Raw genomic sequence first — 16,482 nt, forward strand, 5'->3', positions numbered from 1 at the left:
TTTTATCCTCACACTTGATTCCAGCAATGTGCTTCCATTCCAGGAAAACAGACAAAAATCTAGCTCACCTCTCAGCCAGTCTACAGAGAAAGATAGTGCTTCTCAGCCACAGTCAGGCAGTGTGGAAGGTGTGTGTGTGTATGTAAGTGCAGATGTGGTTTTGGGAACTTTTATAGAGCACTAGGGTAGTTTGAGAACTATTGTAGAGCACTAGTCCAGTTTGAGAACTATTATAGAACACTAGGCCAGTTTGATAACTATTATAGAGCACTAGGCCAGTTTGAGAACTATTATAGAGCACTAGGGTAGTTTGAGAACTATTATAGAGCACTAGGGTAGTTTGAGAACTATTGTAGAGCACTAGTCCAGTTTGAGAACTATTATAGAACACTAGGCCAGTTTGATAACTATTATAGAGCACTAGGCCAGTTTGAGAACTATTATAGAGCACTAGGGTAGTTTGAAAACTATTATAGAGCACTAGGCCAGTTTGAGAACTATTATAGAACACTAGGCCAGTTTGAGAACTATTATAGAGCACTAGGGTAGTTTGAGAACTATTATAGAGCACTAGGGTAGTTTGAGAACTATTGTAGAGCACTAGTCCAGTTTGAGAACTATTATAGAACACTAGGCCAGTTTGATAACTATTATAGAGCACTAGGCCAGTTTGAGAACTATTATAGAGCACTAGGGTAGTTTGAGAACTATTGTAGAGCACTAGTCCAGTTTGAGAACTATTATAGAACACTAGGCCAGTTTGATAACTATTATAGAGCACTAGGCCAGTTTGAGAACTATTATAGAGCACTAGGCCAGTTTGAGAACTATTATAGAGCACTAGTCCAGTTTGAGAACTATTATAGAACACTAGGCCAGTTTGATAACTATTATAGAGCACTAGGCCAGTTTGAGAACTATTATAGAGCACTAGGCCAGTTTGAGAACTATTATAGAGCACTAGGCAAGTTTGAGAACTATTATAGAGCACTAGTCCAGTTTGATAACTATTATAGAGCACTAGGCCAGTTTGAGAACTATTATAGAGCACTAGGCCAGTTTGAGAACTATTATAGAGCACTAAGCCAGTTTGAGAACTATTATAGAGCACTAAGCCAGTTTGAGAACTATTATAGAGCACTAGGCCAGTTTGAGAACTATTATAGAGCACTAGGCCAGTTTGAGAGAGAACACCACTGTGTCTGTGGACTGCTCCTAACTGTGTTCCTCACTGTTCCAAGCCGCTGAGTCATTAATGAATTCCGCTGTTGTATTTTCATTAGGGTGCCAGATATACTGTATCCTAGAAGCTATGGTGGCTATGGTGCTTATCACTGCTGCAGTGCTAGGCTTGACTAGCCTTGTACATTTGCACAGCACAGATGTTGAGTCTAGGGCGCTATCTGAAATGCTGTGGTCTGGGTCCCAGTGATTAAACTGTTGTCTGATTATGGTCCAACTCCCCCTGGCAACTTTGTTTCTCTGGAGACAGGGTAACATCATTGTGTGTCAGACGAGAGAACGTGAGAGAGAACAGGGGAGAAAGAGAGAGAAATACAGAGGAAGGGATGGAGAGGTAAGGGTGAAAAGAGAAAAGAAAGTGAAAGAGGGAGGAGAAGAGAGCTATGATGCTGTTCAGAGAACACTCTCACAGCTTTTCCCTAACTGAGCTGTCAGTCATGGCTAATGTCCCGCCTCCCCACACCTCCTTTCACCTCTCTGACTGCATCTCATCCCTTAAGGCTGTCCTGTCTCTCCTACTCAACGGGATCTGTTCCCAGCAGCCGCACAGGCACCCAGACAGGCGTATTTAACAGTATGATGAAGACTTGTGAGAATACACTGAGACAGATAGACACAGAGCTCTTTAATGTTTTAATAATCCCTCTGAAGACCTCATTCCCGCTTCCTCACTGAGTAGGAGACATCTAAAGACATCTAAAGACATCTACCCCCTACAGCTAGCTACATGCAGACTCCCTGGATACATCTCTCTTCCCCCTACAGCTAGCTACCTGCAGACTCCCTGGACACATCTCTCTACCCCCTACAGCTAGCTAGCTACCTGCAGACCCCCTGGATACATCTCTCTACCCCCTACAGATAGCTAGCTACCTGCAGACTCCCTGGATACATCTCTCTACCCCCTACAGCTAGCTACCTGCAGACTCCCTGGATACATCTCTCTACCCCCTACAGCTAGCTAGCTACAGTGCCTTGCGAAAGTATTCGGCCCCCTTGAACTTTGCGACCTTTTGCCACATTTCAGGCTTCAAACATAAAGATATAAAACTGTATTTTTTTGTGAAGAATCAACAACAAGTGGGACACAATCATGAAGTGGAATGACATTTATTGGATATTTCAAACTTTTTTAACAAATCAAAAACTGAAAAATTGGGCGTGCAAAATTATTCAGCCCCCTTAAGTTAATACTTTGTAGCGCCACCTTATGCTGCGATTACAGCTGTAAGTCGCTTGGGGTATGTCTCTATCAGTTTTGCACATCGAGAGACTGACATTTTTTCCCATTCCTCCTTGCAAAACAGCTCGAGCTCAGTGAGGTTGGATGGAGAGCATTTGTGAACAGCAGTTTTCAGTTCTTTCCACAGATTCTCGATTGGATTCAGGTCTGGACTTTAACTTGGCCATTCTAACACCTGGATATGTTTATTTTTGAACCATTCCATTGTAGATTTTGCTTTATGTTTTGGATCATTGTCTTGTTGGAAGACAAATCTCCGTCCCAGTCTCAGGTCTTTTGCAGACTCCATCAGGTTTTCTTCCAGAATGGTCCTGTATTTGGCTCCATCCATCTTCCCATCAATTTTAACCATCTTCCCTGTCCCTGCTGAAGAAAAGCAGGCCCAAACCATGATGCTGCCACCACCATGTTTGACAGTGGGGATGGTGTGTTCAGCTGTGTTGCTTTTACGCCAAACATAACGTTTTGCATTGTTGCCAAAAAGTTCCATTTTGGTTTCATCTGACCAGAGCACCTTCTTCCACATGTTTGGCGTGTCTCCCAGGTGGCTTGTGGCAAACTTTAAACGACACTTTTTATGGATATCTTTAAGAAATGGCTTTCTTCTTGCCACTCTTCCATAAAGGCCAGATTTGTGCAATATACGACTGATTGTTGTCCTATGGACAGAGTCTCCCACCTCAGCTGTAGATCTCTGCAGTTCATCCAGAGTGATCATGGGCCTCTTGGCTGCATCTCTGATCAGTCTTCTCCTTGTATGAGCTGAAAGTTTAGAGGGACGGCCAGGTCTTGGTAGATTTGCAGTGGTCTGATACTCCTTCCATTTCAATATTATCGCTTGCACAGTGCTCCTTGGGATGTTTAAAGCTTGGGAAATCTTTTTGTATCCAAATCCAGCTTTAAACTTCTTCACAACAGTATCTCGGACCTGCCTGGTGTGTTCCTTGTTCTTCATGATGCTCTCTGCGCTTTTAACGGACCTCTGAGACTATCACAGTGCAGGTGCATTTATACGGAGACTTGATTACACACAGGTGGATTGTATTTATCATCATTAGTCATTTAGGTCAACATTGGATCATTCAGAGATCCTCACTGAATTTCTGGAGAGAGTTTGCTGCACTGAAAGTAAAGGGGCTGAATAATTTTGCACGCCCAATTTTTCAGTTTTTGATTTGTTAAAAAAGTTTGAAATATCCAATAAATGTCGTTCCACTTCATGATTGTGTCCCACTTGTTGTTGATTCTTCACAAAAAATACAGTTTTATATCTTTATGTTTAAAGCCTGAAATGTGGCAAAAGGTCACAAAGTTCAAGGGGGCCGAATACTTTCGCAAGGCACTGTACCTGCAGACTCCCTGGATACATCTCTCTACCCCCTACAGCTAGCTAGCTACCTGCAGACTCCCTGGATACATCTCTCTACCCCCTACAGCTAGCTAGCTACCTGCAGACTCCCTGGATACATCTCTCTACCCCCTACAGCTAGCTACCTGCAGACTCCCTGGATACATCTCTCTACCCCCTACAGCTAGCTACCTGCAGACTCCCTGGATACATCTCTCTACCCCCTACAGCTAGCTAGCTACCTCCAGACTCCCTGGATACATCTCTCTACCCCCTACAGCTAGCTAGCTACCTCCAGACTCCCTGGATACATCTCTCTACCCCCTACAGCTAGCTACCTGCAGACTCCCTGGATACATCTCTCTACCCCCTACAGCTAGCTAGCTACCTTCAGACTCCCTGGATACATCTCTCTACCCCCTACAAAAAAAGAATACATTCTAAAAAGCTTTAACAAGAGCAAGGTATTGAGTTTCATTTGAAAACAGCATAACAGTTTGTAAAAGCAGAATATTTCAGGTCATCCCACCCCCTAACCTTTGAACCCCTGCAGACTCCCTGGATACATATCTCTCTCTATCGGTCTGTCTCTCTCTCACCACATGGAACATCGATGCACTGTCTACTACGTGAGATGATGAAACCACATGGAATATTGAAAACTTAAACAGTTTCAATTTTTTAAATTCAATATGACTGTATTCTACAAGACTTTATTCGCTCAACATTGCATTGGATTTTGATGTAATATGTTTAATTACTATTTATGTAAGTGTTTGCCTGTTGCTTGACAATGTTGCTTGACAGACGCTACACAGACGCTATATTATCTTGGGATCTCTGTTGTGTCTCTCAACATCCTCATCATACTCTAGATATATCAGCTTCCCCATTGGTCAACACCAGAACACAAACAGTCCAGACTATCAAACAAACATCACTTCCTGTAGGAAGTCCCTGGACAATGGGCACTTTCTGGTACTCGGGACAATGACAAAGCAAAACCCTCCGACCCCATAAACCAGACCCGAGTAAAATATCAAAATAAAACATGTGACCAAGATAAAGACGACCCTGGCCCCTATACGGGCTGACCTCCTCGCAACTACAGACTGTCTACTGTGTTGACGTCAGTTAATAGGATCTCTATGTCTTTGTACCTCTCTCTGTGTCAGACACAAGCTATGTCCATGCATTTATACACAATCAAACTGATTTGATTTGTTGAGTTGATAAAGTGGTGAGTTAGCATGTGAGCTAGGTGATAGAGGAAGAGTCAGTGTGTAGGGGGTGTGGTCCTCACTTGAGGGGTTCGTCGAAGCGGATGGTGGCAGCACAGTGGAAGATGATGTTGACGCAGGAGGTCAGTCTCTCTACGTCCTCAGGACTGATGGCCAGGGCAGGCTGTGTCAACTCACTGCTGATAGGAACTATCTTCTGGTGGAAGTCTGGGTTGTCCTCCCTCACGCGGTCAAACAGCTGCAGGAAATGCACACATAGATGCATCAGATCATATCAACGTATGTCAAGCCATTGATTTTAGCCAGGTCCATATGTAAAGGACACTATATGCATTGATGTCTGTAACGATTCTGTCTACATGGATGTTTGGCTGTAGGCTATTCCTCTGCACAACTGCTACTGTGTAAAGCCATGTCAGCTTTTACATAACAATAGCACCATAGTAGTATTTGCAAGCCTCAGTATTAACAATATGGGTCATGTTGACCGATGTAATTGATGAATGACTCTAGTATTTAAACACAGATCAAGCGGGTGTCAATATTTGCATTTTCCCACAATGCTCTAGTAGCAGCGGTGTCGCCCATGGGAGACCACTCTGCAGTACCAGAGCACTCTCTGTGTGTGTGTGTGTGTGTGTGTGTGTGTGTGTGTGTGGGTGTAACATGTTCCCTGTTCTTATGACTCAGATGAGGCAGGGAGTGCACCTTACGAAACATGACACAGGAAATGAAACCTCATCACCAAGGAGGGAGATAATATCACTCCTTATCCTCCAAGCAAAAACCATTATCAACAAATTGTAGGTTTTAGTCTTGAATGCAGGGAACTGTGTTTTAGGGCTGAATATAAGAACACAACAAACAGAAGGGAAGATAAAGTCTCTTATGACAAACGAGACATAAATCAAGTAGCTGGCCAGTGTGCACCTCAGATTTGGCTCTGGGTGTCGAGAATTAAGGAAGACACAAAACACAGAAAATTGTACTGAACATTTCAGATTGCTAGTGATTAAGATTAGCATGTGTGAGTTATGAAATTGGATGTCTCTCCCTCTCCCTCTGTGTGTGTGTGTGTGTGTGTGTGTGTTCCGGCTGCCCTGGTAAGCAGACCACTCTAAGTGAAGAGCAGGACAGATGTTGAGTAATGCCTCCAACAGCTGTTCATATCCATGTTCTCTCTCTCCATCCCTCCCTACATCTATCTCTCTCCATCTCCATCCATCCCTCCCTACATCCATCTCTCTCCATCTCCATCCATCCCTCCCTACATCTATCTCTCTCTCCATCCCTCCCTACATCTATCGCTCTCTCCATCCCTCCCTACATCTATCTCTCTCTCCATCCCTCCCTACATCTATCTCTCTCCATCTCCATCCATCCCTCCCTACATCTATCGCTCTCTCCATCTCCATACATCTATCTCTCTCTCCATCTCCATCCATCCCTCCCTACATCTATCGCTCTCTCCATCTCTCCCTACATATATCTCTCTCTCCATCTCCATACATCTATCTCTCTCTCCATCTCCATCCATCCCTCCCTACATCTATCGCTCTCTCATCCCTCCCTACATCTCTCTCCATCTCCATCCATCCCTCCCTACATCTATCGCTCTCTCCATCTCTCCCTACATATATCTCTCTCTCCATCTCCATACATCTATCTCTCTCTCCATCTCCATCCATCCCTCCCTACATCTATCGCTCTCTCATCCCTCCCTACATCTCTCTCCATCTCCATCCATCCCTCCCTACATCTATCGCTCTCTCCATCCCTCCCTACATCTCTCTCCATCTCCATCCATCCCTCCCTACATCTATCGCTCTCTCCATCTCGCCCTACATCTCTCTCTCTCCATCTCCATCCCTCCCTACATCTCTCTCTCCATCTCCATCCATCCCTCCCTACATCTCTCTCTCTCCATCCCTCCCTACATCCATCTCTCTCCATCTCCATCCATCCCTCCCTACATATATCTCTCTCTCCCTACATCTATCTCTCTCTCCATACATCTATCTCTCTCTCCATCTCCATCCCTCCCTACATCTATCTCTCTTTCTATTGCTGTCTCTGTCTCTGTTTCTGGCTCTATAATGAGTCCATGTTGACTGCACTTTTCCTCACATCGTGACAAACTGAAGAACTCTGTTGACCCCATTCACCCTGGTGGAAAAAGTCCCTGAGGTCACAATGTGTGTTCTGCTTTCTACTCCAGCTCAACCCATAACAGAGACAGAGACGTATTTCACAGATCCACAAAGAATTAGAAAACAAACCCGATGTTGATTAAACTCCCATATCTACTGAGTGAAATACCACAGTGTGCCATCACAGCAGCAAGATTTGGGACCTGTTGCCACAGGAAAAGGTCAACCAGTGAAGAACAAACACCATTTTAAATACAACCCATATTTAAGTATTTTTCCTTCTGTACATTAACCATTTGTACATCGTTACAACACTGTATATATACATAATACGGCATTTGTAATGTCTTTATTCTTTTGAAACTTCTGTATGTGTAATGTTTACTGTTAATTTTTATTGTTTATTTCACTTTTGCATATTATCTACCTCACTTGCTTTGGCAATGTTAACACGTTTCCCATGCCAATAAAGACCATTGAATTGAAATGAATTGAAAGAGGGAGGGGGAGAGAATGGATCAGTTTCACTGTCTGCAGCCGGCTGTTCCCTTCACTATTATCTGAATGGTACCAGCCATACAGAAAACCACTGCTGCTGATCCTACAAAACGCTACTACACTGTACATCATGTATAGTACCAACACGACTACTACACTGTACATCATGTATAGTACCAACACTACTACTACACATCATGTATAGTACCAACACTACTACACTGTACATCATGTATAGTACCAACACTACTACTACACTGTACATCATGTATAGTACCAACACTACTACTACACTGTACATCATGTATAGTACCAACACTACTACTACACATCATGTATAGTACCAACACTACTACTACACTGTACATCATGTATAGTACCAACACTACTACACTGTACATCATGTATAGTACCAACACGACTACTACACTGTACATCATGTATAGTACCAACACTACTACTACACATCATGTATAGTACCAACACTACTACTACACTGTACATCATGTAAAGTACCAAAGCTACTACTACACTGTACATCATGTATAGTACCAACACTACTACTACACTGTACATCATGTATAGTACCAACACTACTACTACACTGTACATCATGTATAGTACCAACACGACTACTACACTGTACATCATGTATAGTACCAACACTACTACTACACATCATGTATAGTACCAACACTACTACTACACTGTACATCATGTATAGTACCAACGCTACTACTACACTGTACATCATGTATAGTACCAACACTACTACTACACTGTACATCATGTATAGTACCAACACTACTACTACACTGTACATCATGTATAGTACCAACACTACTACTACACTGTACATCATGTATAGTACCAACACTACTACACTGTACATCATGTATAGTACCAACACTACTACTACACATCATGTATAGTACCAACACTACTACCACACATCATGTATAGTACCAACACTACTACTACACTGTACATCATGTATAGTACCAACACTACTACTACACTGTACATCATGTATAGTACCAACACTACTACTACACATGTATAGTACCAACACTACTACTACACATCATGTATAGTACCAACACTACTACTACACTGTACATCATGTATAGTACCAACGCTACTACTACACTGTACATCATGTATAGTACCAACACTACTACTACACATCATGTATAGTACCAACACTACTACCACACATCATGTATAGTACCAACACTACTACTACACTGTACATCATGTATAGCACCAACACTACTACACTGTACATCATGTATAGTACCAACACTACTACTACACTGTACATCATGTATAGTACCAACACTACTACTACACTGTACATCATGTATAGTACCAACACTACTACTACACTGTACATCATGTATAGTACCAACACTACTACCACACATCATATATAGTACCAACACTACTACTACACATCATGTATAGTACCAACACTACTACTACACTGTACATCATGTATAGTACCAACACTACTACTACACTGTACATCATGTATAGTACCAACACTACTACTACACTGTACATCATGTATAGTACCAACACTACTACTACACTGTATATCATGTATAGTACCAACACTACTACCACACATCATGTATAGTACCAACACTACTACTACACATCATGTATAGTACTAACACTACTACTACACTGTACATCATGTATAGTACCAACACTACTACTACACTGTACATCATGTATAGTACCAACACTACTACTACACTGTACATCATGTATAGTACCAACACTACTACTACACTGTACATCATGTATAGTACCAACACTACTACTACACTGTACATCATGTATAGCACCAACACTACTACTACACTGTACATCATGTATAGTACCAACACTACTACTACACTGTACATCATGTATAGTACCAACACTACTACTACACTGTACATCATGTATAGTACCAACACTACTACTACACTGTACATCATGTATAGCACCAACACTACTACTACACATCATGTATAGTACCAACACTACTACTACACATCATGTATAGCACCAACACTACTACTACACATCATGTATAGTACCAACACTACTAATACACTGTACATCATGTAAAGCACCAACACTACTACTACACATCATGTATAGTACCAACACTACTACTACACATCATGTATAGTACCAACACTACTACTACACATCATGTATAGCACCAACACTACTACTACACATCATGTATAGCACCAACACTACTACACTGTACATCATGTATACTACCAACACTACTACTACACATCATGTATAGTACCAACACTACTACTACACATCATGTATAGTACCAACACTACTACTACACTGTACATCATGTATAGCACCAACACTACTACTACACTGTACATCATGTATAGTACCAACACTACTACTACACTGTACATCATGTATAGTACCAACACTACTACTACACATCATGTATAGTACCAACACTACTACTACACATCATGTATAGTACCAACACTACTACTACACTGTACATCATGTATAGTACCAACACTACTACTACACTGTACATCATGTATAGTACCAACACTACTACTACACTGTACATCATGTATAGTACCAACACTACTACAACACTGTACATCATGTATAGTACCAACACTACTACTACACATAATTTATAGTACCAACACTACTACTACACATCATGTATAGTACCAACACTACTACTACACTGTACATCATGTACAGTACCAACACTACTACTACACTGTACATCATGTATAGTAACAACACTACTACTACACATCATTTATAGTACCAACACTACTACTACACATCATGTATAGTACCAACACTACTACTAAACTGTACATCATGTATAGTACCAACGCTACTACTACACTGTACATCATGTATAGTACCAACACTACTACTACACTGTACATCATGTATAGTACCAACACTACTACGACACTGTACATCATGTATAGTACCAACACTACTACTACACTGTACATCATGTATAGTACCAACACTACTACTCCACTGTACATCATGTATAGTACCAACACTACTACTACACTGTACATCATGTATAGTACCAACACTACTACTACACTGTACATCATGTATAGTACCAACACTACTACCACACATCATATATAGTACCAACACTACTACTACACATCATGTATAGTACCAACACTACTACTACACTGTACATCATGTATAGTACCAACACTACTACTACACATCATGTATAGTACCAACACTACTACTACACATCATGTATAGTACCAACACTACTACTACACTGTACATCATGTATAGTACCAACACTACTACTACACATCATGTATAGTACCAACACTACTACTACACTGTACATCATGTATAGTACCAACACTACTACTACACTGTACATCATGTATAGTACCAACACTACTACTACACTGTACATCATGTATAGTACCAACACTACTACTACACTGTACATCATGTATAACACCAACACTACTACTCCACTGTACATCATGTATAGTATCAACACTACTACTACACATCATGTATAGTACCAACACTACTACTACACTGTACATCATGTATAGTACCAACACTACTACTACACTGTACATCATGTATAACACCAACACTCCTACTACACATCATGTATAGTACCAACACTACTACTACACTGTACATCATGTATAGTACCAACACTACTACTACACATCATGTATAGTACCAACACTACTACTACATATCATGTATAGTACCAACACTACTACTACACTGTACATCATGTATAGTACCAACACTACTACTACACTGTACATCATGTATAGTACCAACACTACTACTACACTGTACATCATGTATAGTACCAACGCTACTACTACACTGTACATCATGTATAGTACCAACACTACTACTACACTGTACATCATGTATAGTACCAACACTACTACTACACTGTACATCATGTATAGTACCAACACTACTACTACACTGTACATCATGTATAGTACCAACACTACTACACTGTACATCATGTATAGTACCAACACTACTACTACACATCATGTATAGTACCAACACTACTACCACACATCATGTATAGTACCAACACTACTACTACACTGTACATCATGTATAGTACCAACACTACTACTACACTGTACATCATGTATAGTACCAACACTACTACTACACATGTATAGTACCAACACTACTACTACACATCATGTATAGTACCAACACTACTACTACACTGTACATCATGTATAGTACCAACGCTACTACTACACTGTACATCATGTATAGTACCAACACTACTACTACACATCATGTATAGTACCAACACTACTACCACACATCATGTATAGTACCAACACTACTACTACACTGTACATCATGTATAGCACCAACACTACTACACTGTACATCATGTATAGTACCAACACTACTACTACACTGTACATCATGTATAGTACCAACACTACTACTACACTGTACATCATGTATAGTACCAACACTACTACTACACTGTACATCATGTATAGTACCAACACTACTACCACACATCATATATAGTACCAACACTACTACTACACATCATGTATAGTACCAACACTACTACTACACTGTACATCATGTATAGTACCAACACTACTACTACACTGTACATCATGTATAGTACCAACACTACTACTACACTGTACATCATGTATAGTACCAACACTACTACTACACTGTATATCATGTATAGTACCAACACTACTACCACACATCATGTATAGTACCAACACTACTACTACACATCATGTATAGTACTAACACTACTACTACACTGTACATCATGTATAGTACCAACACTACTACTACACTGTACATCATGTATAGTACCAACACTACTACTACACTGTACATCATGTATAGTACCAACACTACTACTACACTGTACATCATGTATAGTACCAACACTACTACTACACTGTACATCATGTATAGCACCAACACTACTACTACACTGTACATCATGTATAGTACCAACACTACTACTACACTGTACATCATGTATAGTACCAACACTACTACTACACTGTACATCATGTATAGCACCAACACTACTACTACACATCATGTATAGCACCAACACTACTACTACACATCATGTATAGTACCAACACTACTAATACACTGTACATCATGTAAAGCACCAACACTACTACTACACATCATGTATAGTACCAACACTACTACTACACATCATGTATAGTACCAACACTACTACTACACATCATGTATAGCACCAACACTACTACTACACATCATGTATAGCACCAACACTACTACACTGTACATCATGTATACTACCAACACTACTACTACACATCATGTATAGTACCAACACTACTACTACACATCATGTATAGTACCAACACTACTACTACACTGTACATCATGTATAGCACCAACACTACTACTACACTGTACATCATGTATAGTACCAACACTACTACTACACTGTACATCATGTATAGTACCAACACTACTACTACACATCATGTATAGTACCAACACTACTACTACACATCATGTATAGTACCAACACTACTACTACACTGTACATCATGTATAGTACCAACACTACTACTACACTGTACATCATGTATAGTACCAACACTACTACTACACTGTACATCATGTATAGTACCAACACTACTACAACACTGTACATCATGTATAGTACCAACACTACTACTACACATAATTTATAGTACCAACACTACTACTACACATCATGTATAGTACCAACACTACTACTACACTGTACATCATGTACAGTACCAACACTACTACTACACTGTACATCATGTATAGTAACAACACTACTACTACACATCATTTATAGTACCAACACTACTACTACACATCATGTATAGTACCAACACTACTACTAAACTGTACATCATGTATAGTACCAACGCTACTACTACACTGTACATCATGTATAGTACCAACACTACTACTACACTGTACATCATGTATAGTACCAACACTACTACGACACTGTACATCATGTATAGTACCAACACTACTACTACACTGTACATCATGTATAGTACCAACACTACTACTACACTGTACATCATGTATAGTACCAACACTACTACTCCACTGTACATCATGTATAGTACCAACACTACTACTACACATCATGTACAGTACCAACACTACTACTACACATCATGTATAGTACCAACACTACTACTCCACTGTACATCATGTATAGTACCAACACTACTACTACACATCATGTATAGTACCAACACTACTACTACATATCATGTATAGTACCAACACTACTACTACACTGTACATCATGTATAGTACCAACACTACTACTCCACTGTACATCATGTATAGTACCAACACTACTACTACACATCATGTATAGTACCAACACTACTACTACATATCATGTATAGTACCAACACTACTACTACACTGTACATCATGTATAGTACCAACACTACTACTACACTGTACATCATGTATAGTACCAACACTACTACTACACTGTACATCATGTATAGTACCAACACTACTACTCCACTGTACATCATGTATAGTACCAACACTACTACTACACTGTACATCATGTATAGTACCAACACTACTACTACACTGTACATCATGTATAGTACCAACACTACTACTACACATCATGTATAGTACCAACACTACTACTACACATCATGTATAGTACCAACACTACTACTACACTGTACATCATGTATAGTACCAACACTACTACTACACATCATGTATAGTACCAACACTACTACTACACATCATGTATAGTACCAACACTACTACTACACTGTACATCATGTATAGTACCAACACTACTACTACACATCATGTATAGTACCAACACTACTACTACACTGTACATCATGTATAGTACCAACACTACTACTACACTGTACATCATGTATAGTACCAACACTACTACTACACTGTACATCATGTATAGTACCAACACTACTACTCCACTGTACATCATGTATAGTACCAACACTACTACTACATATCATGTATAGTACCAACACTACTACTACACTGTACATCATGTATAGTACCAACACTACTACTACACTGTACATCATGTATAGTACCAACACTACTACTACACTGTACATCATGTATAGTACCAACACTACTACTACACTGTACATCATGTATAGTACCAACACTACTACTACACATCATGTATAGTATCAACACTACTACTACATATCATGTATAGTACCAATAGTACTACTACACTGTACATCATGTATAGTACCAACACTACTACTACACTGTACATCATGTATAACACCAACACTACTACTCCACTGTACATCATGTATAGTACCAACACTACTACTACACTGTACATCATGTATAGTACCAACACTACTACTACACATCATGTATAGTACCAACACTACTACTCCACTGTACATCATGTATAGTACCAACACTACTACTACACTGTACATCATGTATAGTACCAACACTACTACTACACTGTACATCATGTATAGTACCAACACTACTACTACACATCATGTATAGTACCAACACTACTACTACACTGTACATCATGTATAGTACCAACACTACTACTACACTGTACATCATGTATAGTACCAACACTACTACTACACTGTACATCATGTATAGTACCAACACTACTACTCCACTGTACATCATGTATAGTACCAACACTACTACTACATATCATGTATAGTACCAACACTACTACTACACTGTACATCATGTATAGTACCAACACTACTACTACACTGTACATCATGTATAGTACCAACACTACTACTACACTGTACATCATGTATAGTACCAACACTACTACTACACTGTACATCATGTATAACACCAACACTCCTACTACACATCATGTATAGTACCAACACTACTACTACACTGTACATCATGTATAGCACCAACACTACTACTACACTGTACATCATGTATAGTATCAACACTACTACTACACATCATGTATAGTACCAACACTACTACTACACATCATGTATAGTACCAACACTACTACTACACTGTACATCATGTATAGTATCAACACTACTACTACACATCATGTATAGTACCAACACTACTACTACACTGTACATCATGTATAGTACCAACACTACTACACTGTACATCATGTATAGTACCAACACTACTACTACACTGTACATCATGTATAGTACCAACACTACTACTACACTGTACATCATGTATAACACCAACACTACTACTCCACTGTACATCATGTATAGTACCAACACTACTACTACACTGTACATCATGTATAGTACCAACACTACTACTACACTGTACATCATGTATAACACCAACACTACTACTCCACTGTACATCATGTATAGTATCAACACTACTACTACATATCATGTATAGTACCAACACTACTACTACACTGTACATCATGTATAGTACCAACACTACTACTACACTGTACATCATGTATAGTACCAACACTACTACTACACTGTACATCATGTATAGTAACAACACTACTACTACACATCATTTATAGTACCAACACTACTACTACACATCATGTATAGTACCAACACTACTACTAAACTGTACATCATGTATAGTACCAACGCTACTACTACACATCATGTATAGTACCAACGCTACTACTAC

The 16,482-nt window shown here is 39.8% G+C and overlaps 1 protein-coding gene across 2 annotated transcripts in view; it reads right to left on the reverse strand.

Moving 5' to 3' along the window:
• The window catches only part of si:dkey-97m3.1 (fatty acyl-CoA reductase), a 73,582-nt gene that overhangs the window by 14,231 nt on the left and 42,869 nt on the right, over positions 1–16,482 (reverse strand). For both annotated transcript variants that reach the window (XM_090200761.1, XM_021563887.3), the window contains exon 3: positions 5,137–5,312. In XM_090200761.1, the coding sequence (XP_090056887.1) occupies positions 5,137–5,312 (176 nt within the window). The remainder of the gene's footprint in view (positions 1–5,136; positions 5,313–16,482) is intronic.

The sequence above is a fragment of the Oncorhynchus mykiss genome, chromosome 15, assembly GCF_057628025.1.
Source record: "Oncorhynchus mykiss isolate SJ-2025 chromosome 15, ASM5762802v1, whole genome shotgun sequence".
In the NCBI taxonomy this organism is placed as follows: domain Eukaryota; kingdom Metazoa; phylum Chordata; class Actinopteri; order Salmoniformes; family Salmonidae; genus Oncorhynchus; species Oncorhynchus mykiss.